Here is a 27,340-nt window from a genome sequence, read left to right on the forward strand (position 1 = left end):
ATTTCATCTGGAGAGAGAGGGGAGAAAGAAGTCAAAGCATAGGGCAGGGCATTGTGAGCAGGACCAGCAGTATCATTTGACTTAACAAACGAGGATTGGATGTCGTCAACCTTCTTTTCAAAATGGTTGACGAAGTCATCCACAGAGAGGGAGGGGAGGGGGCAAAGCGCTTCCTAGGGTTAGAGGCAGATGCTTGGAATTTAGAGTGGTAGAAAGTGGCTTTAGCAGCAGAAACAGAGGAAGAAAATGTAGAGGAGGGAGTGAAAATATGCCAGGTCCGCAGGGAGTCTAGTTTTCCTCCATTTCTGCTCGGCTGCCCGGAGCCCTGTTCTGTGAGCTCGCAATGAGTCATCAAGCCACGTAGCTGGAGGGGTGGACCGAGCCGGCCGGGAGGATAGGGGACATAGAGAGTCAAAGGATGCAGAAAGGGAGGAGAGGAGGGTTGAGGAGGCAGAATCAGGAGATTGGAGGGAGAAGGATTGAGCAGAGGGAAGAGATGATAGGATGGAAGAGGAGAGGGGGAGCGAAGGTTGCGACGGCACATTACCATCTGAGTAGAGGCAGAGTGAGTAGTGTTGGAGGAGAGCGAGAGAGAAAAGGATACAAAGTAGTGGTCAGAGACATGGAGGGGAGTTGCAGTGAGATTAGTAGAAGAACAGCATCTAGTAAAGATGAGGTCAAGCGTATTGCCTGCCTTGTGAGTAGGAGGGTACGGTGAGAGGGTGAGGTCAAAAGAGGAGAGTAGTGGAAAGAAGGAGGTAGAGAGAAATGAGTCAAAGGTAGACGTAGGGAGGTTAAAGTCACCCAGAACTGTGAGGGGTGAGCCATCCTCAGGAAAGGAACTTGTCAAGCTCATTGATGAACTCTCCAACGGAACCTGGAGGGCGATAAATGATAAGGATGTTAATCTTGAATGGGCTAGTGACTGTGACAGCATGGAATTCAAATGAGGAGATAGACAGATGGGTCAGGGGAAAAAGAGAGAATGTCAACTTGGGAGAGTGTGCCACCACCCCGCTGACCAGATGCTCTCGGGGTATGCGAGAACACATGGTCAGACGAGGAGAGAGCAGTAGGAGTAGCAGTGTTTTCAGTGGTAATCCATGTTTCCGTCAGCGCCAAGAAGTCGAGGGACTGGAGGGTAGCATAGGCTGAGATGAACTCTGCCTTGTTGGCCGCAGAACGGCAGTTCCAGAGGCTGCTGGAGACCTGGAACTCCACGTGGGTGGTGCGTGCAGGGACCACCAGGTTAGAGAGGCAGCAGCCACGCGGTGTGAGGCGTTTGTATAGCCTGTTCAGAGAGGAGAGAACAGGGATAGACAGACGCATAGTTGACAGGCTACAGAAAATGGCTACAATAATGCAAAGGAGATCGGAATGAAATGAACTGAACATCTGGGAAAGCGAGAGAGCGGGGCCTCCCTCACTTACGTTTCACCGAAACACCTAAATATAACTCTCCCAACTTCCACCTCAGAAACTATAATTGTTGTAAACTACAGCGGTTCAATGTTTTCTAGGAATAGACTAACTTAGTTTATTCAGCTAGCTAACTTGGTACAGTATTCTTCAGTGAAAACCGTCCAGGGCACCTAGTCCTATGACGCCATAGCCAACTAGCATGCCAGGCTCCAGTAACACGGTTTAGCACCAATACTCGGCCACAACAAACCACCAGTGTGTCAACACGCCAAGCAGATCATTCGTGTCCGTGTCTAACGTTGTGGGTTAGTCCCGACAGCTTGAGCGAGTCCGTCGTCAACTTATTCAGCCAGTTAGTTAGCTAGAATAGTTAGCATACTAGCTAGCCATTGCTTTCTGCCAACGAAAAAAAAACCTTCTCCCACGGCACGAACACACAGAGAGAGCCAAGCTAACGTTAACTAGTCACCCATGTCCTGAATTCCCTTGAACGACTCTGGTTACCAGTATGTAAAAACAAAACACAAATGTAGGTTATAACTTACCCCTAGCAGCTACTGTTAGCTAGCCAAGTGCAAAGCTAGCCACTGAATCGACTCAGCCAGTTCGCGTCTGTTCGCTAGGTCGTTCCAGCTATTGTTTAGTAGCTATCCAGGTAGACATGAAGGTCAGTCAAAACGGAAAATGTCAAGAACTTTGAAAGTTTCTTCAAGTTTAGTCGCAAAAACCATCAAGCGCTATGATGAAACTGGCTCTCATGAGGACCGGCACAGAAATGGAAGACCCAGAGTTACCTCTGCTGCAGAGGATAAGTTCATTAGAGTTACCAGCCTCAGAAATTGCAGCCCAAATAAATGCTTCACAGAGGTCAAGTAAGAGACACATCTCAACATCAACTGTTCAGAGGAGACTGTGTGAATCAGGCCTTCAGGGTCGAATTGCTGCAAAGAAACCACTACTAAAGGACTCCAATAAGAAGACGAGACATGGACATTAGACCAGTGGAAATGTGTCCTTTGGTCTGGAGTCCAAATTGGAGATTTTTGGTTCCAACCGCCGTGTCTTTGTGAGACATGGTGTGGGTGAACGGATGATCTCCGAAGGTGTATTTCCCACCGTAAAGCATGGAGGAGGAGGTGTTATGGTGTGGGGGTGCTTTGCTGGTGATACTGTCTGTGATTTATTTAGAATTCAAGGCACACTTAACCAGCATGGCTACCACAGCATTCTGCAGCGATATGCCATCCCATCTGGTTTGGGCTTAGTGGGACTATCATTTGTTTTTCAACAGGACAATGACCCAACACACCTCCAGGCTGTGTAAGGGATATTTTACCAAGAAGGAGAGTGATGGAATGCTGCATCAGATGACCCAGCCACCACAACCCCCCGACCTCAACCAAATTGAGATGGTTTGTGATGAGTCGGACCACAGAGTGAAGGAAAAGCAGCCAACAAGTGCTCAGCATATGTGGGAACTCCTTAAAGACTGTTGGAAAAGCATTCCAGGTGAAGCTGGTTGAAGGAATGCCAAGAGTGTGCAAAGCTGTCATCAAGGCAAAGGGTGGCTATTTAAAGAATCTCAAATATAAAATATATTTTGATTTGTTTAACACTTTTTTGGTTACTACATGATTCCATGTGTTATTTCATAGTTTTGATGTCTTCACTATTATTCTACAATGTAGAAAATAGTAAAAATAAAGAAAACACTTGAATGAGTAGGTGTTCTAAAACCTTTGACCGGTAGTGTACTGTACAAAATGATTCTGCTGTAGGCTACTGGGAGGACTACAATACATTGAATCATTTGTAGATTCTTCCCAGATCCTGTCTGTGTAGTATCCAGCTATGCAAGCTTTGATGCTATTTATTTTGGATGATCTGTTTGTCTAGGGCTTTATTGGCTTGTTGTGTGGACAGGGAGAGAATTAGCAGGCATACAGTTGTAGGATCATCCCTGGTCGGATTAGTGACCACACTGGGGATATAAACAATGTTATACAGAATTGATACCCAACAATGAAATAGAATAGATTCCTAAGGTTTCATACAGTCAGTGTTTGAATCTTGCATTTCAATTACCTCCACGTATTGATATGTATAAATTCAGACTTGTTGACCTCTGAATCAAAACCAATCAATATGTTGTAGCCTATTCCCAGTGACTGCTGTTGCTTATTGATAGAGCAATATTGTACAATTTGCCTTTCCTGTCCCGTTGCTTTACCTGGCTACACCCAGTAGGCCACTGAAATATCCAAAGGGCTTGTTTGAAGCATGTGGCTGTACAAACGTTTACCCCATTATTGGTGCAGGTTAACATTTGTCAGGATGAGTCTTGTCCGTGATGCAGAACTGAGCGATATCCGCTAGATGTACCAGCTGCAAAGTCAAAATTGGCTATATTGTAAAAATGAATGAAAACAGAAATGTGACTTTTGGTCTTAATTTAAGGTTAGGGTTAGGCATTAGGGTTAGCAGTGTGGTTAAGGTTGGGGTTAGGTTTCAAATCAGATTGTATGACATTGTGGCTGTGCCAGCTAATGACCACTCTGTAGAGCTGCCTCCAGTACATGAGTCATCCCAATAAATGCAGGTGGTCTTTCATGGAAGGTGAAACTGATGATGTGGTCGGGGCCTATTTCCTGGAAAGGAAGGAAGGAAGGCATGAAAGATTGAAACTTTTGATCCTCTCTATCTTAAAGGCTGAAGAGGTGTTCCAGGGGCTTCTAATTGAGTCTTTGAAGCCCTCCCCCACGGAGACCCCCTTTTCAATGGGGGCTATTAACGTGGCCCTGCCTGGCTGTTGGGGAGATGGAGAAATGGTAAAGGTCATGTTCGCCAAGATTTGCCCTTGGCAGGCTGAGGCTGTTTAAATGGTTGATATACAGTAGTTTGGATGTAAACATATTTTGTCTGTCCCCCCTGTACTGTTGAGAGATGAGAGGTAGAAGTTCCATTGTGCTGTTCTACACTCAATCGGAGTAGCTATTCTATCAGACTAGCTATACACACTCAATCAGAGCTAAGTACAGTACTGTAGCATCCTTTAATGGAACCTCCCATTATGAAGCTCCTGTTTGTCTATTCACTCAGTCACTCAGTTAATGCACTGTAGCTGTGCACACAGTGTGCTTTCTCAGCAAATGCCGCTGATGGATGTTGGTACACATCTCATTTACAGGAGGAGTCTGGCGGTAATATGGGGCCAGGGAAGTAGACTGGCTCACACACGTATTAGGCCCGGAAGCCAAGTGAGGGGTGATAACTCATGAACTCTCACCGCATATGTTGTTTTCCCCTACATCTTGTAACCCATAGTAGGTCATGTATTGCGTCAGAAAATATAGTGGTTGGGCAGCAGCCACTAAAGTGAGGATAAAACAGAGCGCTGAATAACTATTGTGCAGGATGTACAAGAGGGAAAATTCCGTCTAATTTGACCTCCATTCGATGTCTTGGCTATCTTGTCACAATGTGTTCACATGTTCATTGAAATGCTAATAATGCAGTTAACTCCATCATAGTGTAAAGACGTACACTGCAGCTATGTTCATTGATGTGTTCATGTCAAGATAGAACATGATAGAACAAGTATTTTGTAGCTCAGCGGTCATCACTACCTGAAATAGAGCTGTTCACTGAATTCTCAAAGTGAAGACATGGCTTTTTACTGTACAGGTCCATAAAATGCACAAATTGCCTCAGTGAAAGAAAAATGGCACCCTTAAAACAGAGGGCGGTCCTCTCAGATGTGGTTATGAAAATAGAGAAGAATTGGTCTTTGTCACAGCGTGCGTGTATAGTCCCCACGGACAGAGACACACTGCAGGAGGTCCAGCAGGCTGTACTGAGGTGAGCTGCTGTGACTAAAGAAGACATGAGCCTCCATCAGGGTGGCCAGACAAAGAGAGATGCTTTTCTGTTGGATTTTGAAGAGCTCACGACAGGCATGTTGTACAGATTTTTCTCACTCTATTTTCCGTGATAGGCAGTGACATTTAGCTGCAGAAATAGACCATGTTTCTACGGGTAGGGCGGCTGCACAAATGTTTTTGATTCTTAGCAGATCTGATGGCATCCACCAGGGTAAGGAAAGCATGGGGTTCTGCAGAGGAGAGAGGAGAGGGGAGAAACCTCAGAGATTCCTCATCTTGAGCAGCTGAAAATATTTACAGTCATCTTGATTCTGTGTTGATTGATCAAATCTTCATCCAGTGAAAACACTGTCACAGTCATTAAGTAATTTTCCTTGCGTTCTCACAAACATTATTTCTAGAAGAAGACAAACGAATATGTAATATTACAGTGCAAACCTTTTCAAGTTTTATAACTAACTGGAAGTCACTCTGGATAAGAGCGCCTGCTAAATGACTAAAATGTCAAATTTACATGTAGTGAATTAGTTCTCAGGAGTGTTCAGGTATACACTGAGTGTACAAATCATTAGGAACGCCTTTACTAATATTGAGTTGCACCCCCTTTTGCCCTCAGAACAGCCTCAATTCGTCAGGGCATGGACTCTACAAGGTGTCAAATCATTCCACAGGGATGCTGGCCCATGTTGACTCCAATGCTTTCCACAGTTGTGTCAAGTTAGCTGGATGTCCTTTGGGTGGTGGACCATTCTTGATACACACGGGAAACTGTTGAGCGTGAAAAACCCAGCAGCGCTGCAGTTCTTGATACACTCAAACCGGTGCGCCTGGCACCTACTACAATACCCTGTTCAAAGGCACTTAAATCTTTTGTTTTGCCCATTCACCCTCTGAATGGCACACATACACTGAGTGTATAAAACATTAGGAACACCTGCTCTTTCCCTGACATAGACTGACCAGGTGAATCCAGGTGAAAGCTATGATCCCTTATTTAATGTAACTTGTTAAATCCACTTCAAATCAGTGTAGATGAAGGGGAGGAGACCGGTTAAAGTAGGATTTTTTTAAGCCATGAGAATATTGAAACGGATTGTTTGTGTGTGCCATTCAGAGCTTGAATGGACAAGACAAAATATTGAAATGCCTTTAAACGGGGTATGGTAGTAGGTGCCAGGCGCACCGGTTTGAGTGTGTCAAGAACTGCAACTCTGCTGGCCTTTCCACGCAGTTTCCAAAATCATTGAATGCCTAATGCTGAACTCAGTAGTCAGTATGTATTATACTGTTTGAATGAGTGTGTGTGTGTGAACCTGATGTGTGCGTACATTACATTGAATCAGAAACCTATCAGTGGTCTTTGTGCAGAGTCCCTGACTCAGCGGTTCCTCTCTTTGTCTTGTTGGTGGGGTCTGATTTTACCCTGAAAATACAGGGCCACACGTTCTATCAGAACATAAGAATGCTGGTGGTGGGAGGTCAAATGTGAACTGAATGCTGAATGTAAACATTGTTAGTATCTACAGAAAAAGCTCCCCATCTAGTTATACCTTATGACTGCCATTCATACCGACGAAGAAGATTGGCTTCCAACTTGCTTGTCCTTCTCCTACAATGTGTTTTGGGTTTGTTTGTGTCCGTGTATATTAGCTGTGGGGGGGGGTGTTAATAGGAGGAAGAGGCAGAGGCAGGTTTTAATTGAAGCCGTGGAGAAGCATAGACAGATAAATTAGTGCAGATAGTTTCCTCTTTCTGGGCTGTCAGGTGCAATGAGGAGAGAGAGGATAAGTGACAGAGGTTGTCGGCTCTAATAGGTTGGGTTCTGTCAGCTCCCCCATGGGTGCCGGGTACACTAAAGCAACTCAATCAGTCTTCACATTAATGAATATCCATATGAGGAGTGAGAATCGCAATACATATCGTATTGTGAGAATCGCAATACATATCGTATCGGCACCTAAGTATCGTGACAATATCATATCATGATTTCCCTGGCAATTCCCAGCCCTAACTTATAGCACTAGCTTTTTCTCATCGTACTCTCTCTCCTCAGCAGCAGTACTTTTTCCTCTACTCCCCCCTCACCTGTCATCTCATTCGACACACACACAAACACACACCCTTTGCCATCTAGTACATATACTTGGCAGGTATTGATTTTGTCTCACGATGAAGTAATGAATTTACTTTATCAGTCCAAGCATACACCCGCTGTTTATAATAACAAATGAGGGATTTTCACAAGGCTAATAAATACATCATCTGGATGTTGGAGCGCGTGTGTCTGCAGGATTAGCGCAGTGTGATGGGACACAATGCAGAGACATCCCTCTGTGATGCTGCCGGAGAGTGTCAGCCCAAATCCACACACAGCACAGGAGGCTGAGGAAATGATGCGAACAGACAGCCACAGTATCAAAGGCAACACAGAGGTTGACAAAGTTACGCTACGTGCATGGCTTGGCAAACACAAGCATTAAGCTGTATCATGTTTGTGTGCCTGAACTGAAGCCTTCCTGGATTACAGCGTACTGGATGCACACACAGGCATGGATGATGTTTTACGGTTTTCTACTCCAAAATGGTGGCCATGTTTTTCTGTCTTTTGACAATTTTCCATGATAGATTGTTTAAATTTACTGGATTTCATGATCCATGCCACAAACATTTTGATGAGCATTACTGCCCAAAACTTGGAGGATGACTGCTCACGATTGTTATGTTAGCTCTCAATGACGCAGGGCATGTTTCAAACACTTGTCGTTTCCTGCAGTCAAATGACCAAATCGCCCTCTAGTGGCCTCATGAGAGGAATATTATTAATATTTTTCATAATTTCATAATTAATAAAAACCTTGTTTTTTTTTTGTACGGTTTTGTTACATTTCAGTCTTGTGATGAACAGTACCAGTCAAAAGTTTGGACTCATCTACTCATTCAAGGGTTTTTCTTTCTTTATTTACTATTTTCTACATTGTAGAATAATAGTGAAGACATCAAAACTATGAAATAACACATGGAATCATGTAGTAACCAAAAAAGTGTTAAACAAATCAAAATATATTTTATATTTGAGATTCTTCAAAGTAGCCACCCTTTGCCTTGACAGCTTTTGCACACTCTTGTCATTCTCTCAACCAGCTGCACCTGGAATGCTTTTCCAACAGTCTTGAAGGAGTTCCCACATATGCTGAGCACTATGCTGAGCACGGTCCAATTCATCCCAAACCATTTCAATTGGGTTGAGGTCGGGGGATTCTGGAGGCCAGGTCATCTGATGCAGCATTCCATCACTCTCTTTCTTGGTAAAATAGCCCTTACACAGCCTGGAGGTGTGTTGGGTCATTGTCCTGTTGAAAAACAAATGATAGTCCCACTAAGCCCAAACCAGATGGGATGGCGTATCACTGCAGAATGCTGTGGTAGCCATGCCGGTTAAGTGTGCCTTGAATTCGAAATAAATCACTGACAGTGTCACCAGCAAAGCACCCCCACACCATAACACCTCCTCCTCCATGCTTTACGGTGGGAAATAAACATGCGGAGATCATCCGTTCACCCACACCACGTCTCACAAAGACACTGCGGTTTGAACCTAAAATCTCAAATTTGGACTCAAGACCAAAGGACAAATTTCCACCGGTCTAATGTCCATTGCTCGTGTTTCTTGACCCAAGCAAGTCTCCTCTTCATGCTGGTGTCCTTTTAGTAGTGGTTTCTTTGCAGCAATTTGACCATGAAGACCTGATTCACACAGTCTCCTCTGAACAGTTGATGTTGAGATGTGTCTGTCACTTAAACTCTGAAGCATTTATTTGTGCTGCAATTTCTGAGGCTGGTAACTCTAATGAACTTATCCTCTGCAGCATAGGTAACTCTGGGTCTTCCTTTCCTGTGGCGGTCCTCATGAGAGCCAGTTTCATCATAGCGCTTGATGTTTTTTGCGACTGCAAAAGGTCAGTCAATATTTTCCGTATTGACTGACCTTCATGTCTTAAAGTAATGATGGACTGTCGTTTCTCTTTCCGTATTTGAGCTGTTCTTGCCATAATATGGACTTGGTCTTTTACCAAATAGGGTTATCTTCTGTATACCCCTCCTACCTTGTCACAACACAACTGAATTAACTTTTAAGAAGGCACACCTGTTAATTGAAATGCATTCCAGGTGACTACCTCATGAAGCTGGTTGAGAGAATGCCAAGAGTGTGCATATTTTGATTTGTTTAACACTTTCTTGGATACTACATAATTCCATATGTGTTATTTCATAGTTTTGATGTCTTCACTATTATTCTACAATGTAAAAAATTTTTTAAATAAAGAAAAACCCATGAATGAGTAGGTGTGTCCAAACATTTGACTGGTAGTGTATATAAAGTGTAATATTGGGATGCAAACTCAAAATTGAATACATTTAAACTCTTAAGGTTAATATTTTTTTCAGAAAGAGAACAAGTACAGAGGCTCTTACGGTGCTTCGCAGAGAGGGACTTGTTCTTTTCGGAAAAGGTCTGGATGAAACGCAAAATAATAACTTATGTGGGAGTGCCCTTTGGCAAGGCTTTCATCTATCTGAACACTTGTACTTCAATCTAAATTACATGCGGCTTAGATTCAGAACTAACAGTCTCCAGGCAGTAAGAGCTCTCAGCTAAATGAATCTTAACCGGAGTGATCAATAAACCAAGTTGGAATTTGATTAGTACTATGACATTATATTGCCAACCAGGGCAATATTCACTTCAAACCATTTGATTCATACATGCCTTATTAGCCCACTGGGAGCCCCTCTGGTTCCTGAACTTATTATCTATCCTCAACTCAGAGGCTCTGATGATGGGCTGCAGGAAACCGTTGTAGTTCAGACGCCAGAATCTCAGGACCTATAAAGTTAATAATTTATGTGTCCCTACTAAAAGTAAATGAGAAAGCAGACAATTAGTAACTGTTCATGCAAAGCTGTTCGGAAAAGTGCTACACTGATCTAATTTGTTTTCCTATGAACAGATGTTTCTCATCCTAGCTGGAAAGAAACATAACACAGTGTTATGAAAAAAGTGGTGAATGTAAGCTAATTCTTTTTTAAAATGTTACAAGTATTCTGTTTCTAACAACCCATAGTCAGTGGCGGCTCCTGAAAAAATTCTCAGGAGGGGCAATTTTTCTGATGATTTAGGTGACCTACACACATTTTAAAAAAGATATGTCCAGCAACAACATGAAGACAGGGGCAGCATATAAGTCAATACCAGAAGCATTTATTGACTGATCTGGGGAGATGGATTCCAGTTTCTGTGACAGATTATAAATAATCTCTGATGCCTTTGTTATATTAGCTTTTGGTTGAATGTACTGTCGTAGTAAATATATAATGTTATAGCTTGGTCTGACTAAAATCTTGTGCATGACCCATTTTGTGTTGGGCGTTTGTTTTCAATCAATGCTGTTCCTATCCTATAACAATGGACAAAAGAGTCCTATCTTGTCAGCCTTGTCAGCAGGTGGCCAAGGACAACACCCACGCCATAGGTCTCTCAGTTCTTCCAACTCACGAGTTCTTGCTCTGAGGACACACACACACACACACACACATCATCACTGATAACACACACACACACACACATCATCACTGTTAAACACACACACACACACACATCATCACTGTTAAACACACACACACACACACACACACAAATCCCCTCTCTTTAGGCTGAACATTTGAAGACAGAGAACCCGACTCAGAGCCAATGCAACAGTGGAGGGTACCTCGCCCAACTCATCAGGACCAATCAGAAGATCAGAACTACTAGATTCAACCTACATCATTTATTGTATAAAATGTCAGCACACAATGTTTTCGGGGCTCTCTTCAGATAGCTCCCTAAGAGTTTGACGAACGAGTCCGTGCACGCGATTCCAGATATCTTTACCTCTGAATAAACTGCCTTTATTATACCATATCCACCCTGTCCAAAGTCTCTACTTGGTCTCAGTTCTCCAGTAAACTTGTGATTATCAACAGTACACAACGGTAACAAACAATTGGGGGAACTCACGGGGCAGATAGTAAGGTCGCAGTGACACAGAAAGCAGTTCAATGTCGGGGCTCGGGGGTACAGAGTCGCTCTCTTACCAGGATCGATTTTCCCTGTGACTGTCAGATCGAGGTCCGCTCCGACCAGGGTGAAGCCGGCCGGCTCCACTTCTCTGTCCGGGACTCTGTCATCCAGCCAAGTCTCCCAGCTGTATTGGATTCCGCTGCCAGCAATGTTTTCATTATTTAGTCCGTTCGTAGCGGGTATGTACACGATCAACAAGATCAGTCCAAAACCCACCACTGGAAATCCATGGTTGGCAGAATGTTTGTAAACTAAGTGTACAAATTAAAAACATAAAATAACGCCACTAAGTGTACAAATTAAAAACATAAAATAACGCCACATTGCAGGTCGCAACAGAGACGCTGCTAGCCGCTATTTGCTTAGTTACGTTCATGGTTACGTCACAAATCAAATCAAATCAAATTTTATTGGTCACATGCGCCGAATACAACAGGTGCAGACATTACAGTGAAATGCTTACTTACAGCCCTTAACCAACAGTGCATTTATTTTAAACAAAAAAGTAAGAATAAAACAACAACAAAAAAGTGTTGAGAAAAAAAGAGCAGAAGTAAAAAATAAAGTGACAGTAGGGAGGCTATATATACAATAGAATAAAGTGACAGTAGGGAGGCTATATATACAGGGGGGTACCGTTGCATAGTCAATGTGCGGGGGCACCGGCTAGTTGAGGTAGTTGAGGTAATATGTACATGTGGGTAGAGTTAAAGTGACTATGCATAAATACTTAACAGAGTAGCAGCAGTGTAAAAAGGATGGGGTGGGGGGGCAGTGCAAATAGTCCGGGTAGCCATGATTAGCTGTTCAGGAGTCTTATGGCTTGGGGGTAGAAGCTGTTGAGAAGTCTTTTGGACCTAGACTTGGCACTCCGGTACCGCTTGCCGTGCGGTAGCAGAGAGAACAGTCTATGACTAGGGTGACTGGAGTCTTTGACAATTTTGAGGGCCTTCCTCTGACACCGCCTGGTATAGAGGTCCTGGATGGCAGGGAGCTTTGCCCCAGTGATGTACTGGGCCGTACGCACTACCCTCTGTAGTGCCTTGCGGTCAGAGGCCAAGCAGTTGCCATACCAGGCGGTGATGCAACCAGTCAGGATGCTCTCGATGGTGCAGCTGTAGAATTTTTTGAGGATCTGAGGACCCATGCCAAATCTTTTTAGTCTCCTGAGGGGGAATAGGCGAAAGCGCGTAAGTGCAAGCCCACAGACACCCATAGAGAATGTATTGAAAGCTTTGAAATTTGAAAAAAATAGATTTTACATGACAGGCTATGAGAGACTTCTGGGCGATTTTCAACCTGACTGAAATCGCCCAAAAACGGGCGGGGCCATTTGAAGCACGACTTTAGCCTGATTTGACATTTAGTGGCAGTCAGATCAGATTACAACACTGATAACTACTGTTGCCGTGATATAATTGATTAGAAAAAAAATCCCTTCCTTTTCCCGTTTGGCAGTGCGTCGCCCATATCGCCCTATTGAACAGGCCGTCCCTGCCCATAGTACAGCCGAGCTATACAAACAAACAAAGTGAAAGTCTGTTTGCTGTCCATCTATGTGACCAGTCCCATTTGGGGCGAGCTATTTCAAACCAGTGGTGGAGGCACAGTGGCTGTGAAATGAGACTTGCCGGCCAGTGCTTCGCTCTCAGCTTGCTACATTATGGCTATCTAATTAGAATTTGTTTATAAAATCGATTGTGTTGTGGCACTTCCGAAATGGAGTCATTAAAGGAGATTAGTTCTTGTTAAATTGGCCCTTTATTAACCAGTAGATGAGGAATGACATGGCAATGGCCCACATTAGCACCCAGATACGATCGGCAAACCGGCTGCTGAAACACCACTAACAGCGCAGGACTCTGTGAAAACACATTAGCCCGTTCACCTCCAGGGGATAGGCTAGTCGCTGTAGCAATAAATAGAGATGGCTGATGAACAATAGATTGCCAACATATATAAAATAATTCAAAAATGTACTGTGTGGGAGGGGTGTGAGTTTCGATAATGATGATTTATGGGCGAAACTTGTGAGAAACGTCATTATTGTGAAGCTACGTTCCAGTTCCACCTACACTCAAAGCCCAGGGGCAGTGTTTAGACTCAATGCGGCAGGCAAAGCCTCCCTGGAACTTGGCACCTGCTTTCTAGCCTCTACTCTGGTTGAGACACAGTCTCTGTAAGCCTCATGCTCCCCTGTGGAACAAATGCCTCAATAGAATTACTCTTGATATTGAAAATTATTAATGACTTCTACGTAGAGACATTTTTGCTATTGTTGAATTATTTCAATCACTAGCATTACTGTAGGACGGGCGTATGCTATCTTTCAGCATTCTATAACAGTTATTACCAGGAAAATAAGAGATGTGTTTCTGTACATTACAGATCTCCCTTCCTCTCCTTTGAGTCATGTTGTTGCCAAACTGGTCCAGTCTGGGGATTTCATTTAAATGGATGTGCATTCTATGTATGTATGAACAGCTCCTGCTGTCAGCCTTAGTGAATGTAGAGAAGCCTATCTAGCCTCTTTAATTATTCACTCTAGAGAGGCATGGAAGATGTAACCATGATAGGATGAAAGGAAGACATTTTAGACAAAAGCGTGTACGTATATTTACACACACACACACACACACAGTGGAGCTCCAGTGCAGGAAGATCAATTCCATTCTAATCAGGGGTTTTTCCCCTGATTTTAAGCACTTGCTCTTGAGTTTGTTTTGTTGTGTGGTTTAATCTATGGTCAGTTTAGTTTTTTCTGACAAAGGTGACTTTCTCATAGACGGTGACAAATGAAGTCTGACAGTGAAAGCAAGTGAGTCTGCACACAATGCATTTTTAAGAGCCTAATACGCTTGATGAATGAGCACATAAAAGATTAAGCTCTATTTCATTCACACCACAATCACAACATTTTGGGGCTGTTGTCGGTCAGTGTCAGTGTTCTCCAGGACTCAGTCTGTCAGACAGCTAAGGATAAGGCTATTATTTAGTTTTGTATCTAGACTTTTTGTACAATGACCTCTTCTCTTTTTTTAACAGCTTGTTAACCAGAAGCTGTACTATTCTCATTTATTTAACTGCAGAGATGGTTTATATTGATTCAACATTCTGTTTGACTTGGATGTGCTCTTTTGTTATAATACCTACATTACGGAGTGGAAGCAGAGTAATTAGGTAAACATAAGAGAGAGCATGGCCGTGACATGTGATTGTGGTGCGTTGGAGAACTGAGTTGACCCTGGTCTAATATCTACGGGCTCTTTCATTGACCAGGTGAGGGCTAACAGCATCATTCTGATTCCCCTGCTCTCCCTGGCTCATGGGTTATTGGAGCCGAGAGAGAAGGGAAAAACAAAACTGTCAGCCTAATTCGTTCCCTTCCTGTTTGTGTTCTCTGTCTCCGTAATGAAGGTCAAATGAAGATGCATTTTTATTTTTAATCCCAGCCCCCGTCCCCGCAGGAGGCCTTTTACCTTTAGGTAGGCCATCATCATTAATAAGAATTTGTTCTTAACTGACTTGCCTAGTTAAATAAAGGTTAAATAAATAAGAGAAACTCCTGGATGTTGTGGTGTTTTGTCCAGGTGCACCGAAAATACCACAGGGCCTGGCTGGGATATTAATGGGACATCTGTCTGCAATGCATTGCATTTCAAATGCAACCTTGAGTGAATCTTTATTGTGATGCAGCCTTTGAAAATGCCTTAAGCTTCATTTGGAGAATGAGATGCTGACAGTGTGGATCAGAGGCAATGGTGCTTGTACTTCCAACATGTCTGTTTTAACTGGCAGTTCTCTTTGTCAAAATAGCAGTTAACCACACAACAGATCTCAATCACTATCTATCACTTATCTCGCTCTCTGTTTCTCTCTCTCTCTCTCTGTGTGTGTGTGTGTGTAAAGTAATGTAGTTTACGAACATTCAATCAGGAAGGCTGGTCTGAATGGATCGTCACTTGTTTCATATAACATTAACATTACCTAATCAGCATAGCCGGTATTTATAGGTTAGTGCCATAATGTTACCACATCAACAGCACGTATCTATGGTAGTGTCTAAAATGTTACCTCGTCAGCATAGCAGGTATTTATAGGGTAATGTCATAGTGTTACCTCATCAGCATAGCGTCACGTCTCTCCTCCTCTATTATTAGCAAGCGTGCGGAATGTCATTCACCTATTAACTTCAGCCTGTGAGCATGGCACACTAAGGCAATTCCACCACGGTTGCTGATTTAACCTATGGGCTCACTCGTGCAATAATTACTTTACTTTCTTTCAACCAATAGACCCCTTTCTGTGTTTGCAAACATTGCCGCACAAGGTTGATGGTTGCAGAACACGGGGGTTCTTATAGAACTCCAGCAAAAATAGCCTCTATTTACATGTTGCTTATTAGGGCATTTCACACTACTTTTGGATTATAATTGGATTTTAAGGCTTGTATGAATGTCCTGATTTAATATAATGTTTGTGTCATCGCAAATCAATTGCATTATACTTAGAAAACACTTCAACCTTAACCAGTAAAATGGCTCTTTGGCTAGCTTTTGCTACAGCCTATGTCAATGAGCGTTAGCATTCTAGCTAACAACTGCTGCATCCAAAATAGTTATTATAATAAATATAATCTTAGCGACTGTTCAAGCAAGAATCAAAACATAATTGTAAGCGTATGAGAACCCCAACCTTTTTTTTTTTTCAGAAGTAATAAAAACAAATCTAGGCTATGTTGAATAGGAGCAGATGGTGGTGGCTCTCTTACTGCAGCCAAGAGTCGCGCGCATCTGTGCGTGAAGTCAGTGTGTCGTGTACTGGAAAAGGGTCTATGGGCATGAATCTAGGGAAGTATTTATATGTCAACTTAAACCTTGCGTCTCCCACTTGCTGTTTTGCAGCAACAGTCTTCCAATGACCTCCCCACCACCACCAACTGAAGGCCCGTCATCGGATCCCTGTTCTCCCAGTGGGTGGGGGGGGGGGTTTGGTGCCAGCTGCCCAGCATAGGGCAACCTGTCATCAGCATCTGGCTCTGAGGAGCATTCCTCGGAGACGAGGCCTACCCCAAACTATTCAATCAAATTCCATATTGTATTCTGTCTGTTATCATTCAGTTAAGCCTGTACTCGATTGAACTGTATTTTGCTCTTCAGGGCTGGGGTCAATTCGAATTGAAGGCAGTCAATTCAGGAAGTGAAAAAAAACAAACAAAAAAAAAAACATTGAAATAAGTAGCGTCTACTCCTTAGTTTGAGAAGTCATTGAAAATAGATGCAGTTTTTCCACATTTTGAATTGTTATTTAAGTTTACTTCCTGAATTGACAGCCTTCAATTCAAATTGACCCTAGCCCTGGTGCTCTTATAATCTGACCTACTGTATGTGTCTGTGTGTTGGCAGTGCTGGGAGGTCCAGAGTCTCGCGGGGTGCTGAGGAAGATCAGTGATATGCTGGAGGTCATCATGAAGAGGATGGACACTTTGTCCAAACTGGGCAACACCACCACAGACTCCCACAGGCTGGATGAGCTCAGCTCAGCACTGGACAAGTATGGTTCTGGGGTTTGGTAGCAGGCCTGCCAATACATAATGTATGCATGTACAGCATGTGCATGTATTTGTGTGCATATAAACAAATAATTGGAGGATATTTAAACTAGAAGTTGTCTCATTAGTCTCAACATGTTCATATCTATTTGCCCTGTTATTGGGTGGACATGGACAGTCAGACAGGGATGCTGCTCTGCCAGACATGCAGAGGCTAACAGCCCGGAGTTTGCTCTTCCGTCTCCATGGCAACTAACCTCTCTCATACAGGGGGTTGAGAGGCTCCCTCCTGCCGAGGTTTGCCTATGTCTGACACGTTGGCCCTTCTGGACATCCCTGCTCCTACACTCACTGTCTCACACCAGGAAAATAATCCCGGCCCAACCTATGCTCTGAGAGTTGAGCTAACTGCCAGGATGCAGAGTTGTGGATGTTTGATATGGATTCTAACCACAAGAGTAAGACGGTATTGTTAGAACATAAATAACTCCCCCTATTCACATTATATCATGTAAAGTACAGGCATCTAATTGGCTTCTTTGGGAGGTACTGTAGAAATGATCAAGATTTTCTTCCTAAATGTTGCCGGAGAGAGGCCATTATTGCTGTTTAAGTCAGCCTAACTGTAAGTGATTATAAAAAGGGGGAGCATCTCCAGGCTTCAGCAGTGTACCTCTGGTAATAAAATGGTCTGCTTGGTGACCTGCTCAGAATTCAGCCAAGGTGCAGTTTAACAGATAGAAATAAAGAACCCAGAGCCATTCAGAGTCCTCTGTTAGGTCTTTAAAAAGTAATCAGCCATCTCTCTCTCTTTTAATGCTGTATATGGTTCTCCAGGGCCAGACACCCATTGTAAATGTAGTAGTGGTGTTCTATAGAGGGAGGACAGGATTATCTGTCTGGCCAGAGGAATGTTTCCTATTCTGATCTGTCTGGGGCTGTCTAGAGGACAGATCTGTCTGTGTCTGGCTCTCATCTGTTCTGACATGCTGCTTCATAGGAGGGAATAGGAAGTGATGGCTAACACTTGCCCACAGGGCAATACATGATCAAGTGAGATTGGAGGGGGATTTTATGCAAAGTTATGCAGCATTTTAGACACACATACCACACACATGCTCATACTTATACCAAACGCACTGGTCTAGACCATTGCCCATTTCTTCTTTAAAAAACTCTCTCAACCATTCATTTAAATGCATATGTTAGATAAAGCTGTACAGTTTGAACAAAAGCAAAAGCCCAGTGTTGAACACTGTGTACAGTAGGCGTCTCATTGATATGACAGTGCTGTTAGACCACAGGTATTGATCTGGCTCTGGTTAATACTCCCTGATAAACAGTGTCTTCAGCTCTACAGAGTCCATCTATAGTGCAGTAGTACTCATTAAGACCAGCATCAATCCCATTGGAGGTTCCTCAGCTTCTCCTGACCAGGTCACAGCAGCCTTGGGAATAGACTACAGGGCTGTAGACCCAGTAGAGAAGTAACCGATAGAGGCTGAAAGGACTGATGATAACTCTGTCTCTGAGGCCTTGCTTACCCATGGCTATGACTGTGAGAACATTTGGTCCTCAGTTCTCTACAGCACACACAGGAGTACTGTTCTTTTATACACAATCATCATGGCTCCATAAAGACAGCTGGGAATCTCTGTGCCTCTTTGGACCTTGTTGTACCATCAGCTAGGGCTGAGATTTCTCTTTATTCGAAGGGAGCCAAGGCAAGTTCAAAATGTTCACACTGCCATAATGCTTCAGCTTGGAGTTCCCTGGGTACCTTCCAGTTTTCACTGCTAGGTCTTGAGATAGCTGTGAGTTCAGGGCTATCTCCCTCTTTCTTTCTCACTTTCTCTTTCTTTCGGATTGTTTTGCCACCACTAACATGGCAACAACAAGCCATGGCAGTCAGCTGCCATAAAAGGCATTTGCTAACAACCTAATTACGCTCTGTTCTCAGTCTCCCAGGGACCTGCTTTAATGTGCTGAGTCACTTTTTCATCTCAACAAATAAATTGTGTCAGTGTTTAAAAGCTTTTCTATTTCACGCTCCAACCAAGTTCCATACAATTAGCATTTCCTCTGCTTGTTGAAGCTCTCTCTGTCTGGAGGAAAAAGTAAGCATATACTGTAGGAGGGTGGATGAAAGATTAGATGAAAGAAGTAGCCTTCTATGTTTCTTTGTGTAGATATTTCCGGGGAGTTAAAGGATTGAGATAAAGGATAAAGATTGCATGTGCATTCCCACTGGGCACAGACATCAATTCAACGTCTATGTCACATTGGTCGAAATGACGTGGAAACAACGTTCATTCAACCAGTGTGTGCCCGGTGGGTTGTCACAGGGGAAAGAAATGGCAGAAATGATCAGGAAGAAAGAGAAGACATGCCTAACACTTCATTCATCTGTGCCTGCATATGCCCTATTGATGGTCATTCCCGTGTGTGTTGGCAGGATCCAGCCGGTGGGTCTGGTGGAGAGGATCCAGGCCATCGCCCAGAACATGTCTGACATGGCCGTGAGGGTGGAGCAGATCCTACAGCGCAGCTTGGCCACCAACAGAGGTACAAGAGACACACACACATGCATACACACCCCTTTCACACACACACATCTGACCACTCTTCACATTTGAAAGGTAATTGTATATGTCTGCCATGAACTTGTTACACTTTAAGACCTTATTGAACATGACAGGCAGCATTTATGACAGTAGTTCAAATTATGAGTCTACATTAATGTCTTTGTGAGAGCTACGCTGCACAAGGGCTCTATCTCCCAGTCTCAGCATAATTATAAATAATGCTACATGATGTTCAATGCAATGTATGCTGATGAATTCCCCTCTAGTTAAGAAGATCTGAGCCTGTCAGCTTTGTTCTATTGGCGGTCCTCTCCATTACTTTATTTGCCGCGGATATGAAACGGAATACATTCTGCTCAGTTCATTGTGCTCCTGTTCTGTTTGAGCAAGAGATACAGTAGGCTACTTACATGCATAGCGAGACTCACTTTACTAGCCGACACATTAGAATGCCACTTATAGACTATTGTCATTATTTGCCTTGTCACTGAGGAAAGCAGACGTCCTATTCTGTAGAGACTGTATTTTCTACCAGAACCTAATCCCCTGGCTAATTGACACTGCTAGTGTTAGCGCTCCACACTGTGACTGCTGTAGTTATAATGGTAATCAAACAGAATGGCTGCTAATCCTTTGTCTGTGATTGTGCTCACTCAGGCTTGGCGGCACGCTGGTAGAGGAACAGCATCCGCTCTCTTTAATAAGACTAATTGGAGCTAGTTGCTGACGAGAAGGAGGGAGGGAGGGAGGCTGGGGAGAGAGGGAACGAAGGAGTGAGACTGGGGAGAGAGGGAACATTGGGGAGAGAGGGGATTTTATTAATCAAGCCCACACAGTTTTGTCTATCCACTGTTCTCAGTATGCATCAGGGATCAGCAAGGGAAGCCAAGCTTTCAGAAGTGGCTGTTAACTAACCTGGCAGGGTGTCTAATGCTCTGTTCTATCCCAATGGCCAGGAGAGTTAACTAACCCGGCAGGCTGTCTAATGTTCTGTTCTATCCCCATGGCCAGGAGAGTTCTGCTCTAATACAAAGGGACTGGAAACCTCAGAGACTAGTGCTAAAGCCAATATATCTGCCCAGTTTTAACCTTGACAGTGCTCCCTTTTAGGTATGACCTGTTGAAAAGCTTGGCTGGTTCAACTGCTCCATACTATACTCATAGGGCTGAATAGCAAATATCCCATTGAGTTATGAGCATGTATCTTAAGTAAGGATTCTGCCCATAGGGAGGTGTTTGTTGTTAATACATGTGTTTTTGTCCTGCAGTTAAGGATGGAGCGACAGGACAGTGTGAGGTGCCCAAAGACCCTCGCTACCCAGACTGCCCCAGCAAGATGGATGTAAGTCTGCATGTCATGGAATTTCACAGTTGTTTTCCTGATCCCACAGTCCCTATGTCCTTTTGCTCTTGGACTGTTTATTACCCTGCAACTCAAGCTTTATGATCAGCTTCAATCAACCCTGCCTTGTTTCACAAGGATCCATGTCTAGTGCTGTGTTCGGATCAATGAAAGGACCTTGACCAAGTCCAAGTCAGATTTCATGGGTTCCTTAGCTATAATACATTCATTTATACACTGAAATGTGACCACCTTTGATCCATAGAGATACTGTATATATTTATTACTTGAGTCTGCCTTGACTTTTCCCCTCAGTGGATGCGTGCCCGCTGGACCTCAGACCCCTGCTATGCCTTCTATGGGGTGGACGGCTCCGACTGCTCCTTCCTCATCTACCTGAGTGAGGTGGAGTGGTTCTGCCCCCCTCTGACCTGGAGGAACCAGACCACCACACCCACGCACAAACCTTTCCCCAAGAGACAGGTGGGATTGCTGGGTTGGGCTGTTTACAGGGCTGTTACAGTGTGTGTGTGTGTGTGTGTACAGAGTTTGTGTCTATGATACTAGTCTTTGTATTTTATCTAATTTCCCAACATAATTTCTAGCTCTCTATCTGACTGCCACAGTGTGGATATACAGTCACTCACAGACAGTCTATTCTCCCTCTGCCTTGAATCATGGCTGTTGCTGTTTTTCTTGTGAGAGCAGCATTCCAGTTATTTATGGGTCCACCAGGGCCAGATGTTCTAGTTACAGCCCCCTCGCTGCTCCCCGGAGCGCTGTACACTACACACCAATGGGTCGGCTGCTCATTTGAATGATCTGTGCAGCTTAATCATGGATTCTAATTACCTGCCTGGATCCAGCTTGACTAATCCTGTGACTTCCCTCAGGTGTTCCTCTGCATTCACAGAGGTACCTACAAGTTGCTTTCCAAACAATAATTAACTTGTAGTGCGAAAGTAATGCATCTCATATTGATGTTGTATGTGTGTATAATGTGTGTGGAAGGAAAGAGGGACTGTGTGTCCCCACTTTGTGAATGAGAGAGAGATAGAGAGAAAGAGATTTGTGTCAGTGTCTATGTGTGCCATTTATAAGTCCTCTGTGCTCCCTTATTCACTTACAACATTGATTAGCACTTGGCTGCTCGGATTGCACTGTGATCCAGCGATTAAAAAGGTCTGGGAAACATGCGAAGTGAAATGAAGGCGCCTGTTTATGAGCATGAGGCAGGAGTCCCTCAGGCAACACTATCTGAGAGCCCTGCCTCTAGGGGGAATGTGTATGACAGGGAGAGCTGTACTCGTATAACACCCATCTCCCCTCAACTCCCAAGTAGGGCTGCTGGATATTGGTGGTTACAACGTGGCTGTTTTGTACAGGCTTGGGGAGGTTCTGAAGTGTTTAATGGATTGGATTTATATATATTGCTTTTCTAGGTGCTCAAAGTGATTAACATAGTAAGGGGAGATAAAAAAAAAAAAAAACAACCTTTTCCTTTCCTCCAGTTGGCGTTCCGGTCAGACATCGGGGCCCTCCTGGAGCAGGTGGGTACGGGGAAGGAGTCTCTGAGCTTCATGAAGAGAAGGATGCGCAGGCTGGCTGCACAGTGGGCCTCGGCTGCACGCAGGCTGGCTGCACAGTGGGCCTCGGCTGCACGCAGGCTGGATGACAGTCTGCGGAGTCAATGGAGGGAGCAGAAGAGGGTGAGTGTGAGGTGACTGTGGAGAGAGAGTTTCTGTGTCTCTGCCATGTGTCAAAAGGTTGACAGTTCACTCATATCGCTTCCCATGACAGTGCAGGCCAGTCATATGCTGTACAGGTAGGTGGCCATTTTGGTTTGTTAATTTTGTTTCCGAAAAATAGGCAGAGACACAACTGACAAAAAGATGGAAGGCTGACAAAAGAGAGCCTTCATGAACATTACGGTGGTGACGTTTTTCTCGACTAGCAATTACGGACCCATTTGCTGTGAGTGGTGTTACTGTGAATGACCGCGATAAGTAGATTTGTAAAGAGGAGACAGACCAGCCATTATCAGGAGAGCAGGCCTGTGATTTATTGTCTTTAGTGCTCTTTAACCAGCCTAACCTTAACAGGGACATTTTCAAAGAGTGGTGGAGGAGCCTGAATACAGGAACACTGCTTTACCATCACTGATGAAATGACAATGACTGTAGAATCTCCCCAAGCCTGCCCTTTGTGTTGAAAACCTTTTCGTAATGTCATAAACGGTTATAAATCAACCTCAGAATAATATTGGCATGTGTGTGTGCACGTGCCCATCCTTGTCTGCAGTGCACTAGATGGATTAAACAGTACCTGTGCTGATTTTCCTTTCACAGTGAAGTGAATAACATAACATTAACGAGCTAACCACCTCCGTCACCGGCTTCATAAGGAAATGCATCGGCAACGTTGTCCCCACAGTGAAGGGTCGCTGCTTCCCCAATCAAAAGCCCTGGATTAACACTGAGGTTAGCGCTAAGATAAAGGATAGGGCTACCGCACACAGGGCTATCGCAGACAACCCTGAGGCTAAGGCTGAGGACAGGAAGTACAAGAAGTCCTGCCATGACCTCCGCAGAGACATCAAACGGACAATGTAGGAATAAGGTGGAATAATACAACACAGGCTCCGACACCCAGGGCTACAGTCCATTACGGATTACAAAGGAAGACGTGATCTGCCCAACGATGCCTCTCTTCCAGATGAAATCAATGCATTTTATGCACGCTTCGACCATAACAACGCAGTTTCGTGCGTGAGGGCCCCCACCAACCCAGAGGACTGGGTGATCTTGCTCTCTGAAGCCAATGTGAGTAAGGTCTTTAATCAGGTCAATACTCTCAAGGCCACGGGGCCAGACGGTATTCCAGGGCACGTTCTCAGAGCATGCGCAGATCAGCTGGCAGGCATATTCACTACCATCATTCCTGTTCCCAAGAACTCTAAGGCTTCAAGCCATAATTACTACCGTCCTTTGGCACTCACATCTGTAATCATGAAGTGCCTTGAAAGGCTGGTTATGGCACACATCAACTCCATCATCCCAGACACCGTAGACCCACCCCAATTTGCATACCACCCCAACAGATCCAAAGACGACTCAATCTCAATTGCACTCCACACTGCCCTCACCCACCTAGATAAGAGGAATACCTATGTGAGAATGCTGTTCATTGACTACAGCTCAGCGTTCAACACCATTGTCCACTTCAAGCTCGTCACCAAGCTTAGGACCCTGGGACTGAACACCTCCCTCTGCAACTGGATCCTGGACTTCCTGACGGGCCGACCCCAGGTGGTGAGGGTAGGCAACATCACCTCCACCATACTGACCCTCAACACGGGGGCCCCTCAGGGATGTGTGCTTAGTCCCCTCCTGTATTCCCTGTTCACCCATGACTCCAACACCATCAAGTTTGCTGATGACACGACGCTGGTAGGCCTGATCACCGGTGACGATGAGACAGCCTACAGGGAGGAGGTCAGTGACTTGGCAGTGTGGTGCCGGGGCAACAATCTCTCCCTCAACGACAGTAATACCAAGGAGCTGATCAACACATCGACAGGGCTGCAGTGGAGCGGGTCGAGAGCTTCAAGTTCCTCTGTGTCCAAATCACTAAGGACTTAAAATGGTCCATTCACACACACAGTCGTGAAGAAGGCACGACATTGCCCTTTTTATTTATATATTTTTATTTCATCTTTATTTAACTAGGCAAGTCAATTAAGAACAGTCTTATTTACAATGATGAACTACCAAGAGGCAAAAGGCCTCCTGCAGGGACAAAATATACATCAAGACAAGAGACACAACACTACATAAAGAGAGACCTAAGACAACAACACAACATGGCAGCAACGCATGACAACACATCATGGTAGCAACACAACATGACAACACAACATGGTAACAACACATGACAACACAACATGGTAACAACACAACATGACAACACAACATGACAACACAACATCGTAGCAACACATGACAACACAACATGGTAACACAACATGACAACACAACATCGTAGCATCACAACATGACAACACAACATGGTAACAACACAACATGACGACACAACATGGTAACAACACAACATGACAACACAACATCGTAGCAACACAACATTGCAGAAGCACAACATAGTAGCAGCACAAACATGGTACAAACATTGTTAGGCAAAGACAACAACGCGAAGGGCAAGAAGGTAGAGACAACAATACATCACCATACGTAAAAATGTATGCGCACATGACTGTAAGTCGCTTTGGATAAAAGCGTCTGCTAAATGGCTTATTATTATTATTATTATTATTATTATTATTATTATTATTATCACGTGAAGCAGCCACAAGTGTCAGTAAAAGTGTCCGTGATTGAGTCTTTGAATGTAGAGATGAAGATGAAACTGTCCCGTTTGATTGTTTTTTGCAGCTCGTTCCAGTCGCTAGCGGCAGCAAACTGAAAAGAGGAGCGACCCAGGGATGTGTGTGCTTTGGGGACCTTTAACAGAATGTGACTGGCAGAACGGGTGTTGTATGTGGAGGATGAGGGTTGCAGTAGGTATCTCAGATAGGGGGGAGTGAGGCCTAATAGAGTTTTATAAATAAGCATCAACCAGTGGGTCTTGCGCCGGGTATACAGAGATGGCCAGTTTACAGAGGAGTATAGAGTGCAGTGATGTGTCCTATAAGGAGCATTGGTGGCAAATCTGATGGCCGAATGGTAAAGAACATCTAGCCGCTCAAGAGTACCCTTATCTGCCGATCTATAAATTACATCTCCGTAATCTATCATTTACATTTACGTCATTTAGCAGACGCTCTTATCCAGAGCGACTTACAAATTGGTGCATTCACCTTATAGCCAGTGGGATAACCACTTTACAATGTTTATTTTTTTTTTTGGGGGGGGGGGGGGTAGAAGGATTACTTTATCCTTAAAGAGGTGGGGTTTCAAATGTCTCCGGAAGGTGGTGGGTGACTCCGCTGTCCTGGCGTCGTGAGGGAGCTTGTTCCACCATTGGGGTGCCAGAGCAGCGAACAGTTTTGACTGGGCTGAGCGGGAACTGTGCTTCCGCAGAGGTAGGGGAGCCAGCAGGCCAGAGGTGGATGAACGCAATGCCCTCGTTTGGGTGTTGGGACTGATCAGAGCCTGAAGGTACGGAGGTGCCGTTCCCCTCACAGCTCCGTAGGCAAGCACCATGGTCTTGTAGCAGATGCGAGCTTCAACTGGAAGCCAGTGGAGTGTGCGGAGGAGCGGGGTGACGTGAGATAACTTGGGAAGGTTGAACACCAGACGGGCTGCGGCATTCTGGATGAGTTGTAGGGGTTTAATGGCACAGGCAGGGAGCCCAGCCAACAGAGAGTTGCAGTAATCCAGACGGGAGATGACAAGTGCCTGGATTAGGACCTGTGCCGCTTCCTGTGTAAGGCAGGGTCGTACTCTCCGAATGTTGTAGAGCATGAACCTACAGGATCGGGTCACCGCCTTGATGTTAGCGGAGAACGACAGGGTGTTGTCCAGGGTCACGCCAAGGCTCTTCGCGCTCTGGGAGGAGGACACAACGGAGTTGTCAACCGTGATGGCGAGATCATGGAACGGGCAGTCCTTCCCCGGGAGGAAGAGCAGCTCCGTCTTGCCAAGGTTCAGCTTGAGGTGGTGATCCGTCATCCATACTGATATGTCTGCCAGACATGCAGAGATGCGATTCACCACCTGGTTATCAGAAGGGGGAAAGGAGATTAGTTGTGTGTCGTCTGCGTAGCAATGATAGGAGAGGCCATGTGAGGATATGACAGAGCCAAGTGACTTGGTGTATAGCGAGAATAGGAGAGGGCCTAGAACTGAGCCCTGTGGGACACCAGTGGTGAGAGCACGTGGTGCGGAGACAGCTTCTCACCACGCCACTTGGTAGGAGCGACCGGTCAGGTAGGTCGCAATCCAAGAGTGAGCCGCGCCGGAGATGCCCAGCTCGGAGAGGGTGGAGAGGAGGATCTGATGGTTCACAGTATCAAAGGCAGCAGACAGGTCTAGAAGGACAAGAGCAGAGGAGAGAGAGTTAGCCTTAGCAGTGCGGAGAAGCTCCGTGACACAGAGAAGAGCAGTCTCAGTTGAATGACCAGTCTTGAAACCTGACTGGTTTGGATCAAGAAGGTCATTCTGAGAGAGATAGCAAGAGAGTTGGCTAAAGACGGCACGCTCAATAGTTTTGGAGAGAAAAGAAAGAAGGGATACTGGTCTGTAGTTGTTGACATCAGAGGGATCGAGTGTTGGTTTTTTGAGAAGGGGTGCAACTCTCGCTCTCTTGAAGACTGAAGGGACAAGGATGAGTTGATCAGCGAGGTGAGGTAAGGGAGAAGGTCACCGGAGATGGTCTGGAGAAGAGAGGAGGGGATAGGGTCAAGCGGGCAGGTTGTTGGGC

At 44.7% G+C, this 27,340-nt stretch overlaps 1 protein-coding gene across 2 annotated transcripts in view; it reads left to right on the top strand.

The window, feature by feature from the left end:
- The window catches only part of LOC311102524 (alpha-1,6-mannosylglycoprotein 6-beta-N-acetylglucosaminyltransferase B-like), a gene marked incomplete at its 5' end in the record, with an annotated part of 85,610 nt that overhangs the window by 7,784 nt on the left and 50,486 nt on the right, over positions 1–27,340 (top strand). For both annotated transcript variants that reach the window (XM_084143897.1, XM_084143896.1), the window contains 5 exons: positions 16,830–16,977; positions 19,431–19,540; positions 20,829–20,902; positions 21,218–21,385; positions 22,414–22,611. In XM_084143897.1, the coding sequence (XP_084000023.1) occupies positions 16,877–16,977; positions 19,431–19,540; positions 20,829–20,902; positions 21,218–21,385; positions 22,414–22,611 (651 nt within the window). The remainder of the gene's footprint in view (positions 1–16,829; positions 16,978–19,430; positions 19,541–20,828; positions 20,903–21,217; positions 21,386–22,413; positions 22,612–27,340) is intronic.

This window comes from Coregonus lavaretus (assembly GCF_964263955.1).
Source record: "Coregonus lavaretus genome assembly, chromosome: 2".
Lineage (NCBI taxonomy): Eukaryota > Metazoa > Chordata > Actinopteri > Salmoniformes > Salmonidae > Coregonus > Coregonus lavaretus.